The 21,116-nt window shown below is 40.9% G+C and overlaps 1 protein-coding gene across 5 annotated transcripts in view; it reads left to right on the forward strand.

Annotated features, from left to right (window-relative positions):
* Positions 1-21,116, forward strand: part of RAPGEF2 (Rap guanine nucleotide exchange factor 2) — a 277,405-nt gene that overhangs the window by 104,594 nt on the left and 151,695 nt on the right. For all 5 annotated transcript variants that reach the window (XM_075543647.1, XM_075543643.1, XM_075543645.1 and 2 more), the window contains exon 4: positions 11,011-11,094. In XM_075543647.1, coding sequence (XP_075399762.1) covers positions 11,011-11,094 — 84 coding nt within the window. The remainder of the gene's footprint in view (positions 1-11,010; positions 11,095-21,116) is intronic.

Genomic DNA, 21,116 nt, shown 5'->3' on the forward strand with positions numbered 1-21,116 from the left:
CACAACATAAGAGGTAAGTGAAAACTAGTAGGAGGAAAGCACCGGCAAGTTTGGGATAAAAAGAAAAATTTTAGTTTTATAAATATATTAAATCCATGTTCCTGAATCCTCACTTCAAAATATAAATTTGTAAATGTGATGTGGCCTGCGTGAATTTTTCCTGTTGCATGAAATGGCCCGAGTTTTAGTTGAGTTTGACACCCCTGGTCTAGTCTATGTCTGCAAGACTTTCTGCTCAGTAAATGTCAGTTTCCTTCTTCCTTTTTTCTTTCCTTCTTAGAGAATGGATTGCACCCTGAGGGGAAGTAGAATAATTTAGTTATCTACTTTGTTTTTAATAAAACTTTAGTACTAGTTCATTTATTGATCTGTGATTTATTATTAGGTGCTTTGGTGTTGGCAGTGGGTTTTAGTTCCTAACTCTCAATACTGTAGGTATGCTGTTACCTGAGTTATGAGATAATGCTGCTATAACAGGGACCACCTACATTTATGAGATGAGTCCTCCTGGCATCGTGTGTTATGTGCAAGGTCAGCAGTTTGAAACCACCAGCTACTCCATGGTAAACAGATGAGGCTTTCTACTCCCACAAAGATTTATAGTCTCAGGCACCCACAAGGGGCAATTCCCTTCTGTTCAGTAGAGTTGTTTTGAGTCAGTATAGATTCAGTGGCAGTAGAATAAGTGGCCTACATTTCCAAGGAGCGGAAAAGAAAGTTTGTTCAAGGGCCTTGAGACATTGGTAGAAAAAGAGTGTGGTATCCCTGAATGGGGTGAAGTTTGTTGCACAGGACACCTTCGGGAGCAGACAGTAAAGGGCACAGATGCTTGTAGGGGAGGAAAGGAGATAGAACTAGTGTTGCGCTCTGCACCCTTTCCGTATATCAGAGTAGCTTTGTGAAAAGGCATTGATGTCCACATTTTGTAGTTGAGGAACTGGAATCTTGGAGCATTTAGTTTCAGGAAGCCATGGAAGAGGTTAATATGGAAGAGGTTAGGCCCTACAACCTTGTCTTTTTTCTATGGCACCATCTATTTCTTTCTTCAGGTGCTGGATTTTGTCTGGCTAAGAAACCCTGGACTATACGCAAAAGCCAGTCAGGATCTCATTTACCTGAACAGCTCATGTTAAAAACAATAAAAACTCACCAAAATTTTAATGTAAGTTTTATTCTGAGCGGTTATTCTATATACATCTGTGGAAGCTATTTTGATTCCAGAAAAAGCAGATTGCTCAAAGAAGTGGCATTTATGAAGAGAAGAGGATGGAATATATAAAATCAACCACTGCTAATCTTTATTTTAAATATTTTTAATAAGTCACAACTATAATAATGACTCCAAACTGATAAGTTATAATTAAACATGCCCCCCCCAGCACACACACAAAATGACCACAATGCCAATGGATAGAAGACAGAAAGAACATGTTCTAAAGTTGATTGTGATGATGATTGTACAACTCTTTTTAATATGTTTGAATTTTCGAGTTGTGTTGTGTTAATTAATACTAGCTTTTAAAAATGGACTAAATAAAAGAGAGGAGTAGGCAATCTTAACAGGGTGGAGTGAACCCTGTCTTTACTGCAATCTGCTGATGCCAGTTTCCATCAGACCTAAAACTGTTACTATCAAGCAGATCTTGACTCATCGCCACCCTTTGGGACACAGCAGAAAGGCCCCAAAGGGCTTCCAAGGCTGTCACGTTTTTTGCAGAAGCAGAGTACCACACCTCTGCCCTGCAAGGCGGCAAGCGGGTTGAAACTGCTGACCTTTGGCTAGCAGCTGCACCATCAGGACACCAGACCGTCTGGGGCTTGATTACAATTAATTTGACCCATCACCACCCAAAAAACCAAGGAACTGCTGCCATTTAGGAGGTAGACTCTCCTTTTCTAGTAGTACGTAACAGATTTCATTCCTATCGATGAGTGTCAGGTAGGCATTTTTATGATTTATATTTGTTTTCTGTGGATAAAGAAAACCTTAGAAGTCAAAGTAATATGTCTGTGATTAATTTTCTGATTCAACACCAATAACCGAAATACATGTCCAGTTTTGACTAGGCACACTCCTAGTTTCTGTCTTCACAGAAGTGAGATACCTCAGGCAGATAAGAAATCATTGAAGGTGTATGTATGGATTGTGATAAGAGTTGTAGGAACACCCAATTAAATGATTTTTTTTAAAGAAAAATCATTAAAGGGAAAAACAAAACAAAGCAGTGAGGAGCTGACTCATAGCGAATCTCTAAGACTGGGTAGAACTGCCCCTGTGAGTGTCCAGGACTGTAACTCTTTACAGGAATATGTGAATTCCCATCTTTCTCCCATGGGGTAGCCGGTGGGTTTGAACTGTTGATGTTGCAGTTAGCAGCCAAACTCATAACCACTACACCACCAGGGCTCCAGAGTTAAATGAGGTAAATCGGAATTCTGATTTGGAAAACAGCAGGTGAGAAGAGTAGTATTTGAGCCATCCTTTTAAGGAAGGATGTGACGTAGACGATGGAGAGAGGCAAGCTTTTTGAAGGGCAGTTAGGACAGGCTGGGAGTAGCCTGGGTGTGTCTGTGTTGGGGCATAGTGGAAAATGAGATGGGAAGCACAAAACGAAATTACGCGTTCCTCTTGCCCCTTATTCCAAGTCTCAATCTGACACTCCAGCTGAGATTTGGAGTACGGACAAGAACAATCATACATTTTGATCATTTCAGAGGTTTCTGTCTGTTGATACAGGAAGATGAAACAATCACTCCATTTTTGGTCTGTGGTTTTTTGAGTTTGTATTGTTGTGGTTGCTTGCTTTGCTTTGTTTGGCTCTGTGATTTTTTTTTTCCCTCCCCTCTGTGGATGGATCGTTGAAGCAGGAGCCTCTCAGACTGCCTTGTTATGCGTTAGACTTCTGTGGCTTTCATTTTGTCCATTGTAGGATGAGGTCATACTTGGCATCAAACTACTTGCATCATTGTACTTCTTAGTGTGAGCTGAAAATTGTATGCATTTTGTGTCTATTTTTGGCTGATCAGAGAGACTTACGAAAGTACTGTAGCATTTTGCTATGTGTACCTCTTTAATAATCTCCATGTATGTCTTTTCAGTCTGTTACTGGAAGTGGCCCTGGTGGCGTAGTGGATTATGTGTGGGGCTGCTAACCGCATGGTCAGCAGTTTGAACCTAAGAGCTGCTCCTCTCCAGAAGATGAGGCATTCTTCTACCGAAAAGATTCACAGCCTTGGAAATTCAAACGAGCATTTCTGCTCTGCCTTATAAGGTCTATATGAGTTGGAAACAACTTGATGGTAGTGAGATTTGAGTTTATTTATTACCAGTAGTGTAAGGCATGTTGTTTGAAAATGCTTAAATCTGAAAACCCTCAAAAATGACATTGCCAGCCCAAGAAATAATCCACTATGTTACCAAGGCACCTCCTCAAAAATGCATTGCCAGGGTTCAAGTTTTCAGTAGCCATTGAAGGGGCTTATTAGCTCATGAACTTAGAATAGAAAATAATTATTTGGAAAAAAATTTTAATTGTACCAGCTAATAAGTCACATAAAACCAGTTACAGGAATAGTTCTATTTGACTTCAAGCTTGAAAAAGTTAGGTTTTTCAAAGTATAAAAATCAACTAAGATATTTGTTTAAAAGGCAATTTGGTCTCCCATATACTTGTCAATTGCTTGGGTGGGGGATGGGGTGGGCAACACAGATAAAGCCTGGGACATGCTTTTTATAAATTTAAATCCCAGATGGGTTTTTTCCTTTCAACTTAAAAGTTTGAAAACCACTGGGTAAAATGAAATTATTATTATTGTTATTATTATTAAGCTGTTAGCAAAGCTCACTGTTAGTTTGTGAGGGAGATCTCAGATTCCATTTGCCTGTCCTAAAGTATAGAGATAATTGCTGCTACTGTTAATTATGTCCTGTTTGCATAGCTTCTTTTCATTTAAATATTTTACACATGTGCAAGTGCTTTATGTAAAACCCCTTGGTTTTATACTGCGAAAAAGAGAGTATTTCCAGATCATGAAAGGGAAGTCGTTGGTGTACACTACTAGTACTGCCTGCGTGCTGAATAGTGTAGTCCCAATCATTAATGTCTGCATGTCCTGTCCAGTGACATTGACTTCATTCTCCATGTTGTCAGAGCTGTCATTTCCATTCTGATTCATTTACGTATCCTCCCATCTCACTATCGCTGCCCCCCCCACACACACACTGCCCAACATTTTTACTTTTTGAGCTAGCTTGCTTTTAAGAAGTAACTTAGGGGATAGTTTCGGTTTAAGATAAAAGAGCATCTCAGTACAATGATAGTGATTTCTCCAGTGTCAGTGTCCAGTGAGTCTAGTTTAGTTGAGACCTTGCAGTTTGTCCCACATTGTCCTCTCTCTCTCTCCATCCAGATCTATCTGTTTGACTATCATCAGACTGTTGAGTAGTGGTAGCCAGCCATAATCTAGTTCTGATTTCAAGGAAAGAAGCGCCCAGGCACGCTTCATGGACACAGTTCTGTAGTCTGGCTCCCTCTCCGAGTCTTGGGTCCCTCCTTTCTCATTTGCTGTAGAGCAGGCATGGGGAGCCATGTTTCTGCCAGTGGCCATTTGGAGTTTATAACAGTTGTAGGCCATCCTGGTCAAACCTGGAATTTACTCACCCCGTGTGGTGACTGGAACAGCCTCTCTTTGGTGAGGCTTGTGGGGTTTCTGTGGTGTTGATTATTTTGTGGGCCATATGTGCTGTGGGCCAGCTGTTATCCGCCCTTGCTGGGCAGCATAGGTTCCCAAACTTACTGGGCTTCCATCCCTTAAAAAAAAATTACTCAGTGACCCCTCGCAGTTAAGAAATTTTGTACGATAGCCTGTAATCTAGGATACAGTGTAGATACTGTCCCTGCTGGATTCATTTTCCCAAGCCCCCCCGGGAGCAATATCACCCACTTTAGAAACACTGCTTTAACAGGACTAGACAGCAGTAGTTACACTGTTTTGTGTTAGTAGCTGCGGCTGTATCCTAACTGGTACATCTAGTAAAACTGACATTATAAAATCAAAAGAACTCCGACAAAGGCAAAAAATAAGTAGCTTTTTTTGCAGCTCTTGTTTTCAAAGACCTCTAGAATGCAGTAAATGGTAAATTGGGTTTAGGTTTTTACAGCCTGAATAAGTGTTCTTTGTTTTCTCTCTCTAGTTTCTAATATATTTTACGATGGCTACACAGAAACTCACAGGCAAAATTCATGATGAAAAGATCATTAAGGAATTGTAATTCCACTGAGAAATGCCCCCCACAGTGGTTTACCAGGACATGTAGCAAAGTTTTAGGTGTGCTAATAAGTGACTGAAGGGGCATCCCACTCTTCTGGAAGCCTCTATCCAAAGGCATCAGCTCCCTGAACTAAGTGCCCAGGGTCATCCCATCCCAGTATGCCACAGCTTGAAGGCACTCAGCACAACTTGCATGGGTCTGTAACTCCAACTTACCCAATTACGTGCCCAGAGTCCTCCCACACCACAAGCCAGCTTCTTGCTCAGAAGCACTCATCTTGCGCTGTGGATTGGGAAGTCCGTTACTCTGTTCTACTGCTACTCCTGATGGCATACCAGTCAACTTAGTGGATCCTGTAGGTTCACTGCCCAGGGTCTAAAGGATGAGCTTCACTCCTGTCTTTTGATGGTAATGAGATCTCTCCGCTGATTCTCAGAGGTCTCATGTTCTTATTTATTTATTAATTAAAATCATTTTATTGGGGGCTCTTACAGCTTTTATATCATTCCACACATCAATTGTATCAAGCATATTTGTACATATGTTGCCATCAGCATATTCTAAACATTCACTCTCTTTTTTTTAAAAAAACATTTTATTAGGAACTCATACAACTGATCACAATCCATACATACATCAATTGTGTAAAACACATCTTTACATTCTTTGCCCTCATCATTTTCAAAGCATTTGCTTTCCACGTAAGCCCTTTGCATCAGGTCCTCATTTTTTCCCCCCTCCCTCCCAACATTCACTTTCTATTGAGTCCTTGGTAGCAGCTCCTCTTTTGCCCCCACCCCCCATCGTGACCCCTTGATAAATTATAAATTATTATTGTCTTCGTATCTTACAACAGCCACTATGTTCCTTCACCTAAGGGCAGGGGAAGGTATGCATCTATCCTTGCTATCAGTTCCCCCTTCCTCCCTGTCTGTCCCCACCTTCTTTTTAACCAACCTTGTATCCTTGTATCACCACTCCCGTTTCTGTTCCTGAAGGGTTTATCTGTCCTGGATTTTGCCCGCATTGTGAGCTCTAATCTGTATCACTGTGTATGCGCCTATCTAGACAGAACTGAAAGACAGGATTGGGGATATGATAGTGAGGGCTAAGGAAGCCTCAAAGAACTAGAGGAATAGTGTGTGTTTCATCTGTGCTCTACTGTGCCCTGGTTGACTCATCCCTGCCTTATGACTCTTCTGTGAGGGGATGTCCTATGGTCTACAGATGGGTTTTGGGTCTCTGCCCCTAACCCCCTCATTATCAACAATGTGTTTGGTTTTATTTTGTCGGGAGGCGGGGAAGGCGGGGGTCTTCTGGTGCCTGTTACCTCGTTCTGTTGACACTTCATGATTGCATAGGCTAGAGTGCTTCTTCCATGTGGGCTTGTTGCTTCTCTGCTAGATGGCTGCTTATTTACCTAAGACCCCAGATGCTATATCTCTTGATAGCCAGGCACCATCAGCTTTCTTCACCACATTTGCCAGGTTGTTAGAACAAAGTGTTCTTGCATTGAGAGAGGGCCAAAAGTCTGTCCACTTCTTCAATGTATTGCTATATAAATATATGTACATAGGCTAATACCTCTATTTTTATGAATTAATAGATTTACATAAGTGCACACCTATGTTCACCTGTATTCATAGCTTTGCTTCCTAGAACTTTCCTGTGTCCTTTGACCTTCCTCCTGCCCCACCATCACGCTCGCCCTTCTGCCTCTTAATAATTCTTCTCAACTAATTGCTATTGCTTCAAACCACCAGAATCTGTATGTAGAGGGCTCATTTTTATACACAGCAAGATGACACTGCTGGGAATCTGGTTCACAGTCACAGGTAAATGATATCAATATCTTTTCCTGCCTTATTTATTACCGTGTAGGAAAAGGTCATTTGGTGGGAATTAAAGACTTTGTCCAGAAGACCCACATTAAATAATTCCCTGCCCTGCAGGTGATGACCTGATTTCACAGAGGGGCAGGATAAATAGCTCATGAAGTATAAGAAAAGATTTTATAGTGGTAATAGAATGCAAACTAAAATTAAATGGAGATCATTTTCACCAAGTGGACTAGCAAAAAATATTAAGGGTTGATACAAATCTCTCTAATGTAGTGTGGTGTTGTTCAGTCCCCTGCTACTAATTAATCCCTTACTCACTAGCCTCTTTGTAGTGCCAACCATGTGGCTTTAACTCCCTCCCCTTGCCAAGAGTAATGCTCTTTTAGGAATCCAAGGGGTTAACGCTTCCATCATTTTTGCTCAGATATTCTCAGGGAGGCTTGGCTTCATCCCATTGAAAGTTGTAGTCCCTGCCTCCCAATTTTCCTTATTCTCCACTGTTTTTGACCCATAGCAGTGACCACCTTCTTATGACTTAGTATATGCTTATTATATTATATTGTTAATGATGTGTATTGCCCTAACAGAATACTATGTAACTCTAGTTTGTGTATGCTTGTGTGTGTGTCACCAGCCTAAGTGCCTGAAACAGCCTTATTATAGATTGATTTAAATTCCTCAAAAATGTGTGCAGAAAACCCTAATTTTTATGATTATGGTTAAGGAGACCTGGTGGTACAGTGCGTTGTGACATGGGATGCTAACCAGGCCAGCAATTCAAAACTACCAGCTTCTCCACGGGAGAAAGATGAAGCTTTTTATTCCCAATAAGATTTACAGCCTCTGAAACCTACAACCGCCATGAGTCATCATTGACTCAGTGGCAGTGAATTTTTGAGTTATACATGTGGTTGTGCTAATGAGACAGCATTAGGAGGGTGTATATCTTGACTCAATCTCTAGAGAGATACCAGCTCACATGAAGATCATCTAGTCCAGTGGTTCTCAACCTTCCTAATGCCACGACCCTACGTACAGTTCATGCTGTGGTGACCCCAACCATAAGGTTATTTTTATTCCTAACTTTATAACTAGTTTTTCTACTGTTATGAATCGGGAAATCCTTGTATAAGGATCGTTCAACCCCCAAGGGGGTCGCGACCCACAGGTTGAGAACTAGTAAGTGCTGAAGTTCAGAGAGACAGTGATTTCCTTCGAAAATGGATAGAGGAGGCCTTCCCATCGAGCCAGCAACCTCAACTTAGACCTGTAGCCTCTTAGACTGTGAGAAAATACTCTTCGGTCACACCATGTGTTTGGGGTATTTCTGTTATAGCAGCACTGTATAACTTCATAAAAATTTGTAAAAATTTTGTTAAATAAAAAGGACATACTCCGTGGGAGCAGGTTCGTCCGCAGGGGAGTGAGGGAGACAGAGTCACAGACTCTGAGACCAGGCTCTGGTGGAGCAGGTCTATTTCACACAGTGTATATAGGGCGCATAAGCCAATCAGTTGTTACCGCGCTTGCTTCCTTGTTATGACACTTATCCTTATAAGGTTATGGAATTGCGCTAATGAGGAAGAGGCAGACTTTGGCTGGGGGCTAGTGCACTCAGAGGAGTGTGGAAGCTTGCAGAGCGGGCCATTGTGCCTCACCGGTGTGCGGGGAGCCATTGATAGAGAGACGGGTTGCCCATTCAAGAAGGCTGAGCAACATTCTGTGCTTTCTGCGCTGTTCCTCCTTTATGCATTCTAGCTCCACAGCCATTACACCCCCCGCCCCTCCATACTATATTAGTGAGGCTCGAGGGAAGCAAACTGTGGAGGACAAGTTGGCATCTTGACCACTACCAGAGGGTGCTCTCGTGGCACAGTCGGTTAAGCAGGTGCTGCCCAGGAGAACGACGAGGCTGTGTGCTCCTGTAAAGATGTGTAGTGTGAGAAATCCTATGGAGCAGCTCTCCTCTGTCATACAGCGTCACTTTGTGTTGGAATCAACTTGACGGCAGTGAGCCTGGTTTGGGTTTTCACTGTTAACAATGTTTGCACCCTTTGGATGGATCAGTTGCGTTCCTGAGGTTTAATCTTCATATTTAAGTTTGTGTGTACAAAGCAATTTATTGTAGATTTGTTATTTTGTTTTTAATTTAAATAATTGCTCATGATTGAAAAAAAAAAAACCCTGAGTTATCACCAGTAGGGGGCTACTTAAGTCAAGCTAGTTACACCTATTCAATGGAATGGGACTTGGGATGCTTAAAATAATTCTGTACACATGTACATGCTCTGGTCTAGCCAGATTTGTAAGGAAAAATTCGGGTCATGATATTGGATGGGAGGAAGCAACAATGCTACACTGCACCCTGACTGACCCATCTTCTCCCCATGACCCTTCTGTAGGGGATGTACAATTGCTTATAGATTGGCTTGGTGCCTCCACTCTGCACTGCCACTCCCCCATTCACATTATGTGTTTTTGCTTGGGGTCTTTGATGCCTGGTACCTGATCCCATGGGCACCTCCTAATCACATGGCTTGATGTGCCTCTTTCATGTGGGCTTTGTTGTTTCTCAGCTAGATGTTTATCTTCAAGCCTTTAAGACTGACCTCAGACTATATCTTTTGATAGCTGGGCACAGATAAGAGCTGGAAACACAGGGAACATAGGCCAGATAAACTCCTTGGGACCAATATTGAGAGTAGCCCTATCAGGAGGGTAAGGGGAAGGTGGGGGTAGAAAAGGGGAACCAATCACAATGACCTTTATAACCCCCTCCCAGGGGAATGGAGAACAGAAAAGGCGGGGAGGGGAGACATCTGAGACTGCAAGACATGAAAAAATGGTGATAATTTGTAAATTATCAAGGGTTCTTGAGGGAGGGATGGAGGGGGAGAGATGGGAAGAAATGAGAAACTGATACCAAGGGCTCAAGAAAGAAAGTGCTTTGAAAATGATGACAACATATGTACAAAGGTGCTTGAGACAATGGATGTGTGTATGGATTGTGATGAGTTGTACGAGCCCCCAATAAAATGATTTAAAAAATAAAAAAACTATATAACTTTACATTTAATCATGTAAGATTTCCTGAGAATCATTAAAATTAAATTAAATCATTAAAATTTCTAGGTGAATGGATCTGAGATGATTCCTTGACCTTAGTTGATAAGTTTGTAAAGTATTATTAAAAATTGTTGTAAAATATATAGCAGAGCTTCTGCCAATTTATGTTTTTTTTCAGGTGTGTGACTGAATGATGTAATGTGCAACCATCACCCATAACCTTTGTCATGTTTCCATAAATAGAAGATCCCTGATTCCTATATCATCGTTCCCTCCTCCTGTCAATTATTCTTGTTAAAGTATATTTTTTATTGTTAATTCTGATTTGCATTGTTGTGTGTGTACATGGTAATGATGGACAAAAGAAAGATTTAAAAAGAGGATTATTGTGTAAGTCCAAGAAAATAGAAGTACACATTCTATTAAAAAATTCTGAAAAAGTACTCAACATGTGGGTGAGAAATAATGGGAACTTAGTAGATAGAAATGGGTTGAGAAAGATACTTTTCATTATTTGCTCTCTTTATAGTTTTTATTCATGAAGCAAAGAAAAGTATTTCTTGTTTAAAAAGTTCAATAATTAAACTTTGAGAATGGTAGGAACTCTAAGGAATCTTTAAAATAATTTAAATATACTGAAAGGGGGCTTTTGCTTATTTCAGAGAAAACATTAAAAATGATTCTAAGTTAAGTAATTAAAATGTTTTATGATATTTTTCCTCACGACTATAAAAATACTTTGTGCTATATATATTTTGTGCTTTATATGTTTTTATATTTGTTTTGAACACTCATTTAATGGTATTATCTTTTCTTCTTTTTTTTTTTTAGTCCTGATGATATTGGGACCTGCTGGTATATCCTTCTCTCTGGCTCTGTATTTATTAAGGAATCCATGTTTCTTCCAAGAAGCAGGTATTGTAAAACCAATTCTGCAATAGATTGTTGATAAGTGTGGGAGTTTTTGGGTTTTTTTTAGAGTTATTTCCTTATTTCTTCAACTGACAAAAAGCAAGGGAGAACACTAATCTTTTAATAAGACAGTTTGGCATTTTAAACACTGATCTAATCTCTTTATCAAAGGGCTAAGATGAAAAACATGCTGGTGACTTATGTTTGTTACATGAACATAAGTCAGGTGTGTTTACTGTCAGGTGTGTTTAATGCACATTTGTTCCGAGTGTATAAAATCTGCCCCAAGATGTTCTACGTAAAAGGAAGATTTATGTACAACTCGAAGACTGTAACAGGCAGTCTCATAAGCATGTAAGCACAAGACCACATGGGACTGGAAGTGGGAAGGTACTGCCATTGACTTTGCTGTCTCTGGATTATACGATGTCTCTCTTGTCCATCTCTGGGTGGATTCATCTCTCTCTCTCACTCACTCTCTCTCTCTCTCTCTCTCTCTCTCTCTCTCACTCTCTCTCTCTTTCTTATTTTGGCTTATATATGGATGACTCTGGAATTATGACTTTTTGCCCTCAATATTTATGCAATTTGACTAGCGTGCACAGTGCCTATGTTTTTCCACTTTGATTTTTCAGATAGGCTCAGTGTGGGTCTGATGCAGACCTTTTTATTCCATTCAGTTTGGCAAAATTGATTTATAGCTGATTTAGAGAATTAGAAGGACAAAGAGGCAAAGGAATTGCACAAGAGGTTATTCTTAATTGGAAGCAATGTTTCTCTGTCACTTCTACTACCATTCTGTCACCCAAAGCCCTCCTCTGACCACACCCAAGCTAATCTCCGCAGTGTAGAAGATTACTGCCTATGTTCAAGACTTCCTTGGTGATTCACTGGTTAAGACCTTTGGTTGCTAACCAAAAAGTTGGAGGTCGCGTCTACCTGGAAGCATCTTGGAAGGAAAAATGTCATCCATTGTGGTTTGCCACTTAAGCGCACCATGAGTCAGAATCCACTGGAGGGTAACTGTGTTCTTGTTTTTGGTTACCTTTGCCTGTGTGCAGGCTCATCACAGCTGTTAGCAGCTGACAGTTCCAGCGGTTATTTTTCCCCTTAACTGCGTATTTTTCACAGTGAAATATTTTTATTTTACTTGACTAAAGACTAAAGGTTTTCAAATGTCAGGTATTTTATTTAACTTTATTAAATCAATATATATCTTAAGGTAATGGAGTCGTTGCCCCGTTTTTTTTTTTTAGATCATTTTATTAGGGACTCTTACAACTCGGTTACAGTCCATGCAGCAATTGTATCTGACATATTAATACATATATTTCATCATTCTTTTCTAGACATTTACTTTCCATTGAGCCCTTGGGATCAGTTCCTCTTTCTCCTCTGCCCCCACCCCCCCCCAAATAAAACCCTCATGACCCCTTGATAGACTATAGATTGCTAATTATTTTCAAATGGTGTCTGGTGTTCTTCTCCCTGGATGGGGGTGGTGGTGATGTGCCATTCATTGCGATTGGTGACCCCCTTCCTCCCCACCCCTCCCCATTTTCCCCCTACACTTTCGGTATCTCTATTCCCAATGCTGTTCCTGGATTCCATGTGTTATGAGTTTTATCTCTTGTCTATACGTACCTGCTCCCGTATAGTCCAGAGTGGAAGGTGGCATGGGGGACATCATAGAGGGGGGTGAGGAGACCTCAAGGGACCAGAGGTATATTGTGATCCACTAGTGTTCTACTGCACCCTGATTGACTCATCCCTTCCCTGCAACCTCTCTGTGTGTGGGTGGATGTTCTATTATCCGCAGATGGGCTTTGGGTCTCCACTCCAAACCATTGCATTTTTGTTTGTTTATTGTTTGTTGTGAATATTCTGGGGCCCATTGCACATTCTCGATGACATCTCAAAATCACACTGGCTTGTGTGCTTCTTTCATGTGGGCTTGTTGATTCTCTGCGGGATGGCCACTTGCTTAACTTCAAGCCTTTAAGACCCCAGGCACTATATATTTTAATAGCCAAGCAGCACATCTGCTTATGCACCCATTTTGTCTTCAGTGATCATGTGTGTGGGGGCGAGCATCACAGAATGCTAATTTGTTAGAACAAAGTGCTCTTGTATTGAGGAAAAGTATGAGCCGAGGCCCAAGGCCCATCTGCAGCCTCAGTGTATTATTACCTTATGTACATAGGTCAGTACCTCTATTTTATGGATTAATGTATTTACATAAGCACACACCTCTGGTAATCTCCCTATCTATACCTTTCCTTCCTGGAGCTTACTTCTGTTTCCTTTTGCCTCCTCCTGACCCGCCATCACTTCCCCCTTCTTCCACCTGTTAGTGCTTCCTCTCCGCTGGCATGCTGTTGCTTTACCCGCTCCTAGAAGTTGGTTTCCATTTCTTGACCGGTCCCCTGTCTGTGATGCCTTCTGCTCACCACACCCTTCTCCCTACATCTTTCTCCCCCGCAACCTTCCGGAGCCATTGGCCCCATTGCCTTCTCCGTCTCATATAATTAGGCAAGCCATCCATGTCCTAGTCTGAACAATAAGAAAACCTACAGTTGGAAAAAGAAAAGGAGAGAGAAAAAGAAGAAAAGAGAAAAAGAAATAAACCCGTACATAGGTCTAGGTCTGTTTTCTGGCCCCCATGAGTCCCTCTTGGTCCTGGGGGAGATCTGGACCTTGCCCAGTCTTTACCTAACTCTATTAAAAATACTTGAATATATTCTTGGTAAATGATTTCTGAGAACGCCAATGACATAAATGTTCAGAATATACTTTAAAGATATGAGCAAGTTTTTATTTAAAACAGAGTCCGCAGGACAGGGAGAGGTCATTTTACACTGTGGAGAAGATTAGCTTGGGTATGGTCATAGAAGGGGACAATTATGCTTTAGGTGGTAAAAGTGACAGAGAAACATTGCTTCTAATTAAAATAACCTCTTGTGTAATTCCCTTGCCTCTTTGCCCTTCTCATTCCCTACATCATATTGGCAGGCATTATTCTCTTTGGGAAATAACCCTATGAGAAAAGAATACTTTTTCTTTATCACTGTCACTTTTACAGTAGCAATAGGCAAAGCAAAAGTAATGCTGAAACTAAGCCCAAGGCCATTGGCTGGTCCCGACTCAATAGGACAGAGTAGATCTACTCCTTAGGGCAGGCGACCTCAAACTACGGCCCGCAGACCACATGCAGCCCACCGAGGACATTTATCTGGTCCACCGGGTGGTTTTGCCCCATTTGTTTTTTTTTTAACTTCAAAATAAGATATATGCAGTGTGCATAGGAATTTGTTCATAGTTTTTTAACTATAGTTAAAAGTCCGGCCTTCCAACGGGTTTGAGGGACAGTGAACTGGCCCCCTGTTTAAAAAGTTTGAGGACCCCTGCCTTAGGGTTTCCAAGGCTGTCAATCTTTACCAAAGCAGCCTTAGGCTTCTCCTGTGGAATTAGTAGTGTATTGCTTAACTTACTGTGTCATGAAGGCACCTTTTAATGGTGATAGGACTAACCTTAGTAATAGTAGTACTAGAAATAATATTTGTAGTATTAAGAACACTAGTAGTAGGTAAGATTTATAGTACTTTCTGTTTGCCAGGTGGCACCTACATGCTTTAAACATAATAAATCATTTAACTATACAGTACCTTCTTTGAGGTAAGTACTATCAGTATCTCCATCTTATGAATGAAGAAAATGACAGTACAGTATGCTAGACCTCCTAGAATTCCCTTATAAAATCCAAACCAGTTGCCAACGAGCTGCCATGCATATCAAGAATTGAAATGTACTGTTTAGGGTTTTCTTCTTTCAAAATTATTTTTTAAATCATTTTATTAGGGACTCATACAACTCTTATCACAATCCATACATATATCAGTTGTGTAAAGCACATTTGTACATTCATTGCCCTCATCATTCTCAAAACATTTGCTTTTCACTTAAGCCCCTGGCATCAGGTCCTCATTTTTTTCCCCTCCCTTCTCACTAACCCCTCCCTCATGAACCCTTGATAATTTAAAATTATTATTTCATCATATCTTGCCCTGTCCGACATCTCCCTTCACCCACCTTTCTATTGTTCATCCCCCAGGGAGGAGGTCACATGTAAATCCTTATAATCGGTTCCCCCTTTCCAACCCACCCTCCCTCTACTTTCCAAGTATCACCACTCACACCAATGGTCCTGAAGGGATCATCCACCCTGGATTCCCTGTGTTTCTGGTTCCTATCTGTACCAGTGTACATCCTCTGGTCTAGCCAGACTTACAAGGTTGAATTTAGATCATGATAGGAGGGGAGAGGAAGCATTTAGGAACTAGAGGAAAGTTGTAATTTTCATCGTTGCTACATCACACCCTGTCTGGCTCGTGTCTTCCTCGAGACCCCTCTGCAAGGGGGGATCTCCAGTGGCCTACAAATGGACTTTGGGTCTCCACTCCATACTCCTCCCCTCATTCACCGTGGTAAGATTTTTTTGTTCTGGTGATGCCTGATAACTGATCCCTTCAGCACCTTGTGATCACACAGGTTGGTGTGCTTCTTCAATGTGGACTTTCTTGCTTCTGAGCTAGATGGCCACTTGTTTATCTTCACACCTTTAAGGCCCCAGATGCTATATTTTTTGATAGCCAGGCACCATCAGCTTTCTTCACCACATTTGCTTATTCACCTGCTTTTTCTTCAGTGGTTGTGTCGGAAAAATGAGCATCATAGAATGCCAATTTAATAGAAGAAAGTATTCTTGCATTGAGGGAGTTCTTGAGTGGAGGCCCAATGTCCTTCTGCTACCTTAATACTAAACCTATAAACATATGCACATAGATCTATATCCCCATCTTCATATAAATATATTTGCATATATCCAAGTCTTTATCTAGACCTCTATACATGCCCTTTGCCTCCCAGGTCTTTCCTCTATTTCCCTTGACTTTCCTCCTGTCCCACCAGGGTTTTAGCAATTCCTCTTGGTTACATTACGCTTGATCATGCCCTACCAGATCTCCCATACCCTCCTCACCACCAATTTGGATCACTTATTGTTCCCTTGTCCCTGGGTTTATTAACACAACTTCTTTTCTCCCCACCTCCTATGCCCCCTTCCCCCCCCCTGAACTGTTAGTCTCATTGTTTTCTCCTCCAGATTGTTCATCCAGTCTATCTTACTTAGACAGACCTGCGGAGATAATAACATGCACAAAAACAAGATAGAGCAAAACCAAGCAACAATATGAAACAAAACAACAACCACAAACCAATGACAACAAAACACTGCAAGAAAGAAAAGCTTGACCTGATGCAAGGGGCTTAAGTGGAGAGCAAATGCCTTGAGAATGATTGGGGCAGGGAATGTATGGATGTGCTTTATACAATTGATGTATGTATATGTATGGATTGTGGTAAGAGTTGTATGAGTCCCTAATAAAATGTAAAAGAAGAAAAGAGAAAAAAATGATTAGGGCAAAAACTGTACAGATGTGCTTTATACAATTGATGTATGTATATATATGAACTGTGAAAAGAATTGTATGAGTCCCAATAAATTGTTAAAATTATAAAAAAAAAAAAAAAGAAAGAAAAGCTTATAGTTAGTTCAAGGATGGTTTGTTGGCCTTTAGGAGTGTTTTCCAGTCCAGTGTGTTGGGGCACCACGCCCTGGCCCCAACGTCTATCTTCAGTATTCCCTGGGGGCCTTGTTGCTCCATTCCCTTGCTGTTCTGTTGCACCCCCTTAGTGTTTTGCCTCAGCTTTGTGGCATCAGATTGGGTGCAATTCCCACACTGTGTCTCAGGTGTTGTTCCCTTAGGGTTATGGGTCAGTGAGGGCTGCCATTGTCTCATAGTGGGCCTAGCCATGTGGTCCTCCTGTGAGCTGGCTGCTGTAATTGGGGTCATCGCCTTCACTGCCTGGTGGGCCAGGATGTGCTCCACTCTCTCATCCTCACCGCTTCACCAGCACTCGTGTGTTCTGATCAGATATGTCCTTCTCCCGGAGCTGCAGATTCAATGCCGTCTTTTGAAAGAATTTCTTCTTGGGGTAGGGGCATGTTTAGGGTTTTCAGTGACTGATTTTTCTGAAGTAAATTACCAGACCTTGACCCCTGTGTGTTCATTCACCATCTTGATTACCACTAGAGTAGGTTAGCGTCACCATCCAGATACCCGTAAACTTAGGATTGCTACATAAATTCTCAATGTGAAAAGAAAAGGGGGGAAAAAGTCCCCTAAAATCCTCATGGCGGTGAGTGAGTCAAGTCCTCTGTTCAAGATAATATTTTAAAAATGCACTTGCGTCTTCCTTCTGATTTTCTGTACGTGTATGTGGATTTCACATAAAGTGTGCACTTTGTATATAATTTTGTATCTTAGTTCCTCACAATATTAGAAATTCTTGGTAAACTAAAAGTCTTCATAAACTTATCATGCCTGCTTCCTGATGAGATATTTGAATGTCTTATACTTTAGTTAATAGTGATAAGGGATTGATTTTTTGAGAGTTTTTATTTTATAAATAATGTCATAGTGAGCGTGATTTAAAACAGTGCTCCATGACTTCCTGACCATTACAGCTCAGGGTCTCAATTGTACGAATTAAATGAAATGACTGAGGCCCCAGAACAGCGAAAGGAGCCTGTGATCGTCTTCTGTGGCCACAGCTATCGGCAGCTAGTCCAGTAACAGCTTGCTGTAACTTCTGGAATGGGGACCTGATGTTCAACACACTGCCACTCCAGACAGAGAGTTTGTAGCTCAGACTTACTTCACGAACACATGGGACTCTGCATCTCATTACAAAGGATGACACGACTTGCTCTTTGCCTTTGGCTGAAGTCAAGTGCTTATAGGATCAGTCACAAGGAGCTGAAGGATGGAGTGGTGTTTCAGTCTAGATGACAACCTAACCCTGTGTTGAGGTCATTCCTGCATGTTGCACCTGGTGGCATTTGCTCTAGCCCAGTTGTTTATATTCTTTGGGAATGTTGCCTTAGGAATAGTGCTGAGATTGGTTTAATGAGTTGTCTCTATTGGTGCTATGCTAAAAGTTGCCATTATTGATCCATATATATTTCTCTAAAACATTGTGGTTTGATTCGAGTGTAATTTGGATTTATCATTTATAATATAATTAGTTCATGGTTTTTCTTCACACTTAGCACGATTTTATCATTTAGCCTGGAAAGTGGTTAATAGTATATATAGAAAGCAAGCTTATCATTTGCTTCAAAGTTTCTTCTCATTTTGACATATAATTCATTCTAAATAGCCAGTTGTGAGACAAAATGTCTTAAATAATTTTAATAATATTAAATTATTATTATGAAACTAAGGAGCCCTGATGGTGCTGTGTGTTAGGTGTTGGACTGCTGATGGTTCACACCCACCAGCTAGTGTGTAGGAGAAAGCGGAGGCAGTGTGCCTGTGAAGACTTGCAGTCTTGGAAACCCAGTATAATGTCATGAGTCCGAATCAACTTGATGGCATTGAGCTTATGTGTGTGAATGATGAAATTGCTTTGATAACTAATTTTATTAAGTGAAAAGAGTAATGCTCACTGCCGAAAACCTTTTAGCTTCTAGGTTTTATTTACTGAATTACTTGGTTGACACTGGGTCAGCATTTTATGTCTTTCTAGTTTTTCTCTCTCGTTTTAAGAGAGATAAGGCTATTTTGATAATATGCCACTTACAGTGGTTGTTCAAATATGGGATATGCTTCGTTTACAGAGGTTGCTGTATTTATGGAGCTTATGGCTCTAAAAGGAGCCCCGGCGGCAACCCCCCCTCCTATAAATATTTAGAGCCTTGGGTTCCCTGTATGATTATCAGTAGCAACTTCCTCCTCAGTCAATCCTGAAAAGTTCAGTGACACATGATACTTTGATGAGTTTTCTTTTAAGTCTATCACAAATGTATCACATTTCGAAACATTTGGCACTTGTCTAGGTAATTGTAATTTCATGCCCTTCATGTTATTACATGTAATGCTTCCCTGAGATAAAGCCAAATTCTTAAATGCTTTCTTCTTCCTCTTTCTTTTTTAAAGATTATTTTATTAGGGGCTCTTACAGCTCTTATAACCATCAATACAAAAATTGTGTAAAGCATATTTGTACATATGTTGCTATCATTATTTTCTAAACATTTACTTTCTATTTGAGCCCTTGGTATCAGCTCTTCTTCCCCCTCCCTCCCACCCTCGTGACCTCTGGGTAAATTATAATTTTCATATCTTGCACTGAACACCCCCCCCCCAGTTTCTGTTTCCCTAACCCTAGTGGGGTGTGTGGTTATATGTCCATTATTATAGTCGGTTCCCCCTTCCTCTCCCACCCCCTCCACCTTTTCCCTACTTTCCTGGTATTGCTGTTCCCATTTCTGTTCCTGAGGGGGTTATCTGACCCTGGATCCATTTTTCGTGAGCTCTTAATCTATTCCAGTGTACATGCTCCAGTGTAGCCTGAAGTGAAAGGCAGCACTGGGTTCACCATAGTGAGGGCTGAGGAAGCCTGAAAGAGCTAGAGGAATATCGTGTGTTTCATCAGTGCTATGCTGCGCCCTGGTTGACTCATCCCTTCCTTGTGACCCTTCTGTAATGGGATGTCCCATTGTCTACAGATGGGTTTTGGGTCTCTGCTCCGATCCCCCTCGTTCTCAAACATGATGATTTTTGTTTTGGGTCTTCTAATGCCAGTTACCTGATCCTGTCGACACTTCATGATCACACAAGCTGGTGTGCTTCATCCATGTGGGCTTCTTGCTTATATGCATCATTCTTGAAGTGATAATAGGGTTAAAATTTTTTAATTTTAAATATATCCAGTTTTCTTATATAATCAGAAAGATGGTGAGTAAAAGTGATATAGGAATACAGTGCACAGGTCAGAGGGAATATTTGCCCCAGACAAATGGAGACAATAAAACATCTACAAGCTTTTCCAACCCTGTGAGCCAAGCAGAGGACAAGTCTGGAGGAAGCATGCTGCTCAGCTCTCAATAGTGACAGCAGTGGGGGTAAAAAGCAGTCTTTGAAAATTTATATTACGAACTTGTGGGTTTTTAATAAATGGTTGTTCTTCACATACCTTTGGTTTCTTCTACCTAATGGGTTGGAAAATACTAATAATGTGCCATGAATCAGTATATTTATAGTAGAAATTGCTAAGTATTTTTAAATTTCTCACTTCAAAAGTTACACTATTCTATAAACGCTGACGTGTATTTTATTGCCAGAATATGATCACTTGAACTAATGTGTTTATTTTTGGCTGATGGTTTCTTTGAGAGGCGGGAAATTTAAGTTCAGTATTAAAGATCAGCTCAGACCGTTTTTAAGACAGTTTGCCTTTCGTTCTGTTTGAGTCAGAATTTACATGGTGGCAGTGAGTTTGGTTTTTGAGTTTTGGTACCCCTGGGGATGATTTCCCTAGGTCAATTTTTTATTGACTCCTGGAGTTGGTTTTCTCCCCCCCCCCCTAATGTATTTGCTGGACATGAACCATTACTGTCAGACAGACTGTTATTTGAGTTTATGTTGGCCACGTTTCTGGTGGTGACGGGATGGGGGGTAATCACTTGTATTAAAATAACAGACTTGGATTTTTAAATGGAATCAGTTTTATCATGCAGGCCAATAAGGGAAGGCCTTTAATAGAAATGGTCACACATTCTATTTGATCGTAACCAAATCAAACCAAACCCGGCTTCATCAGTTGAGTCCAACCCATAACAGCCCTACGGGACAGAACAGATCCAGCTCATAGAGTTTCCAAGGCTGTGAATCCTTAGAGCAATAAAAGCTGGTACATCTTTCTCCATTGGAGTGACTGGAAGGCGTGAACTGCCCAACTTCTAGTTAAGTGCTGAATCTTTAACTTTTTATTTAATCATTATTGTTTCGTCATAAGCACATTTCACACACACTCACATTCACTCTATTTCTGAGACCATATTTGTAAGGTATTCAGGGTAAGGCTGTACATTTAAAGGGAAAATTTTGTTGTAAACCTTA

Source organism: Tenrec ecaudatus, chromosome 3 (genome assembly GCF_050624435.1).
Source record: "Tenrec ecaudatus isolate mTenEca1 chromosome 3, mTenEca1.hap1, whole genome shotgun sequence".
Lineage (NCBI taxonomy): Eukaryota > Metazoa > Chordata > Mammalia > Afrosoricida > Tenrecidae > Tenrec > Tenrec ecaudatus.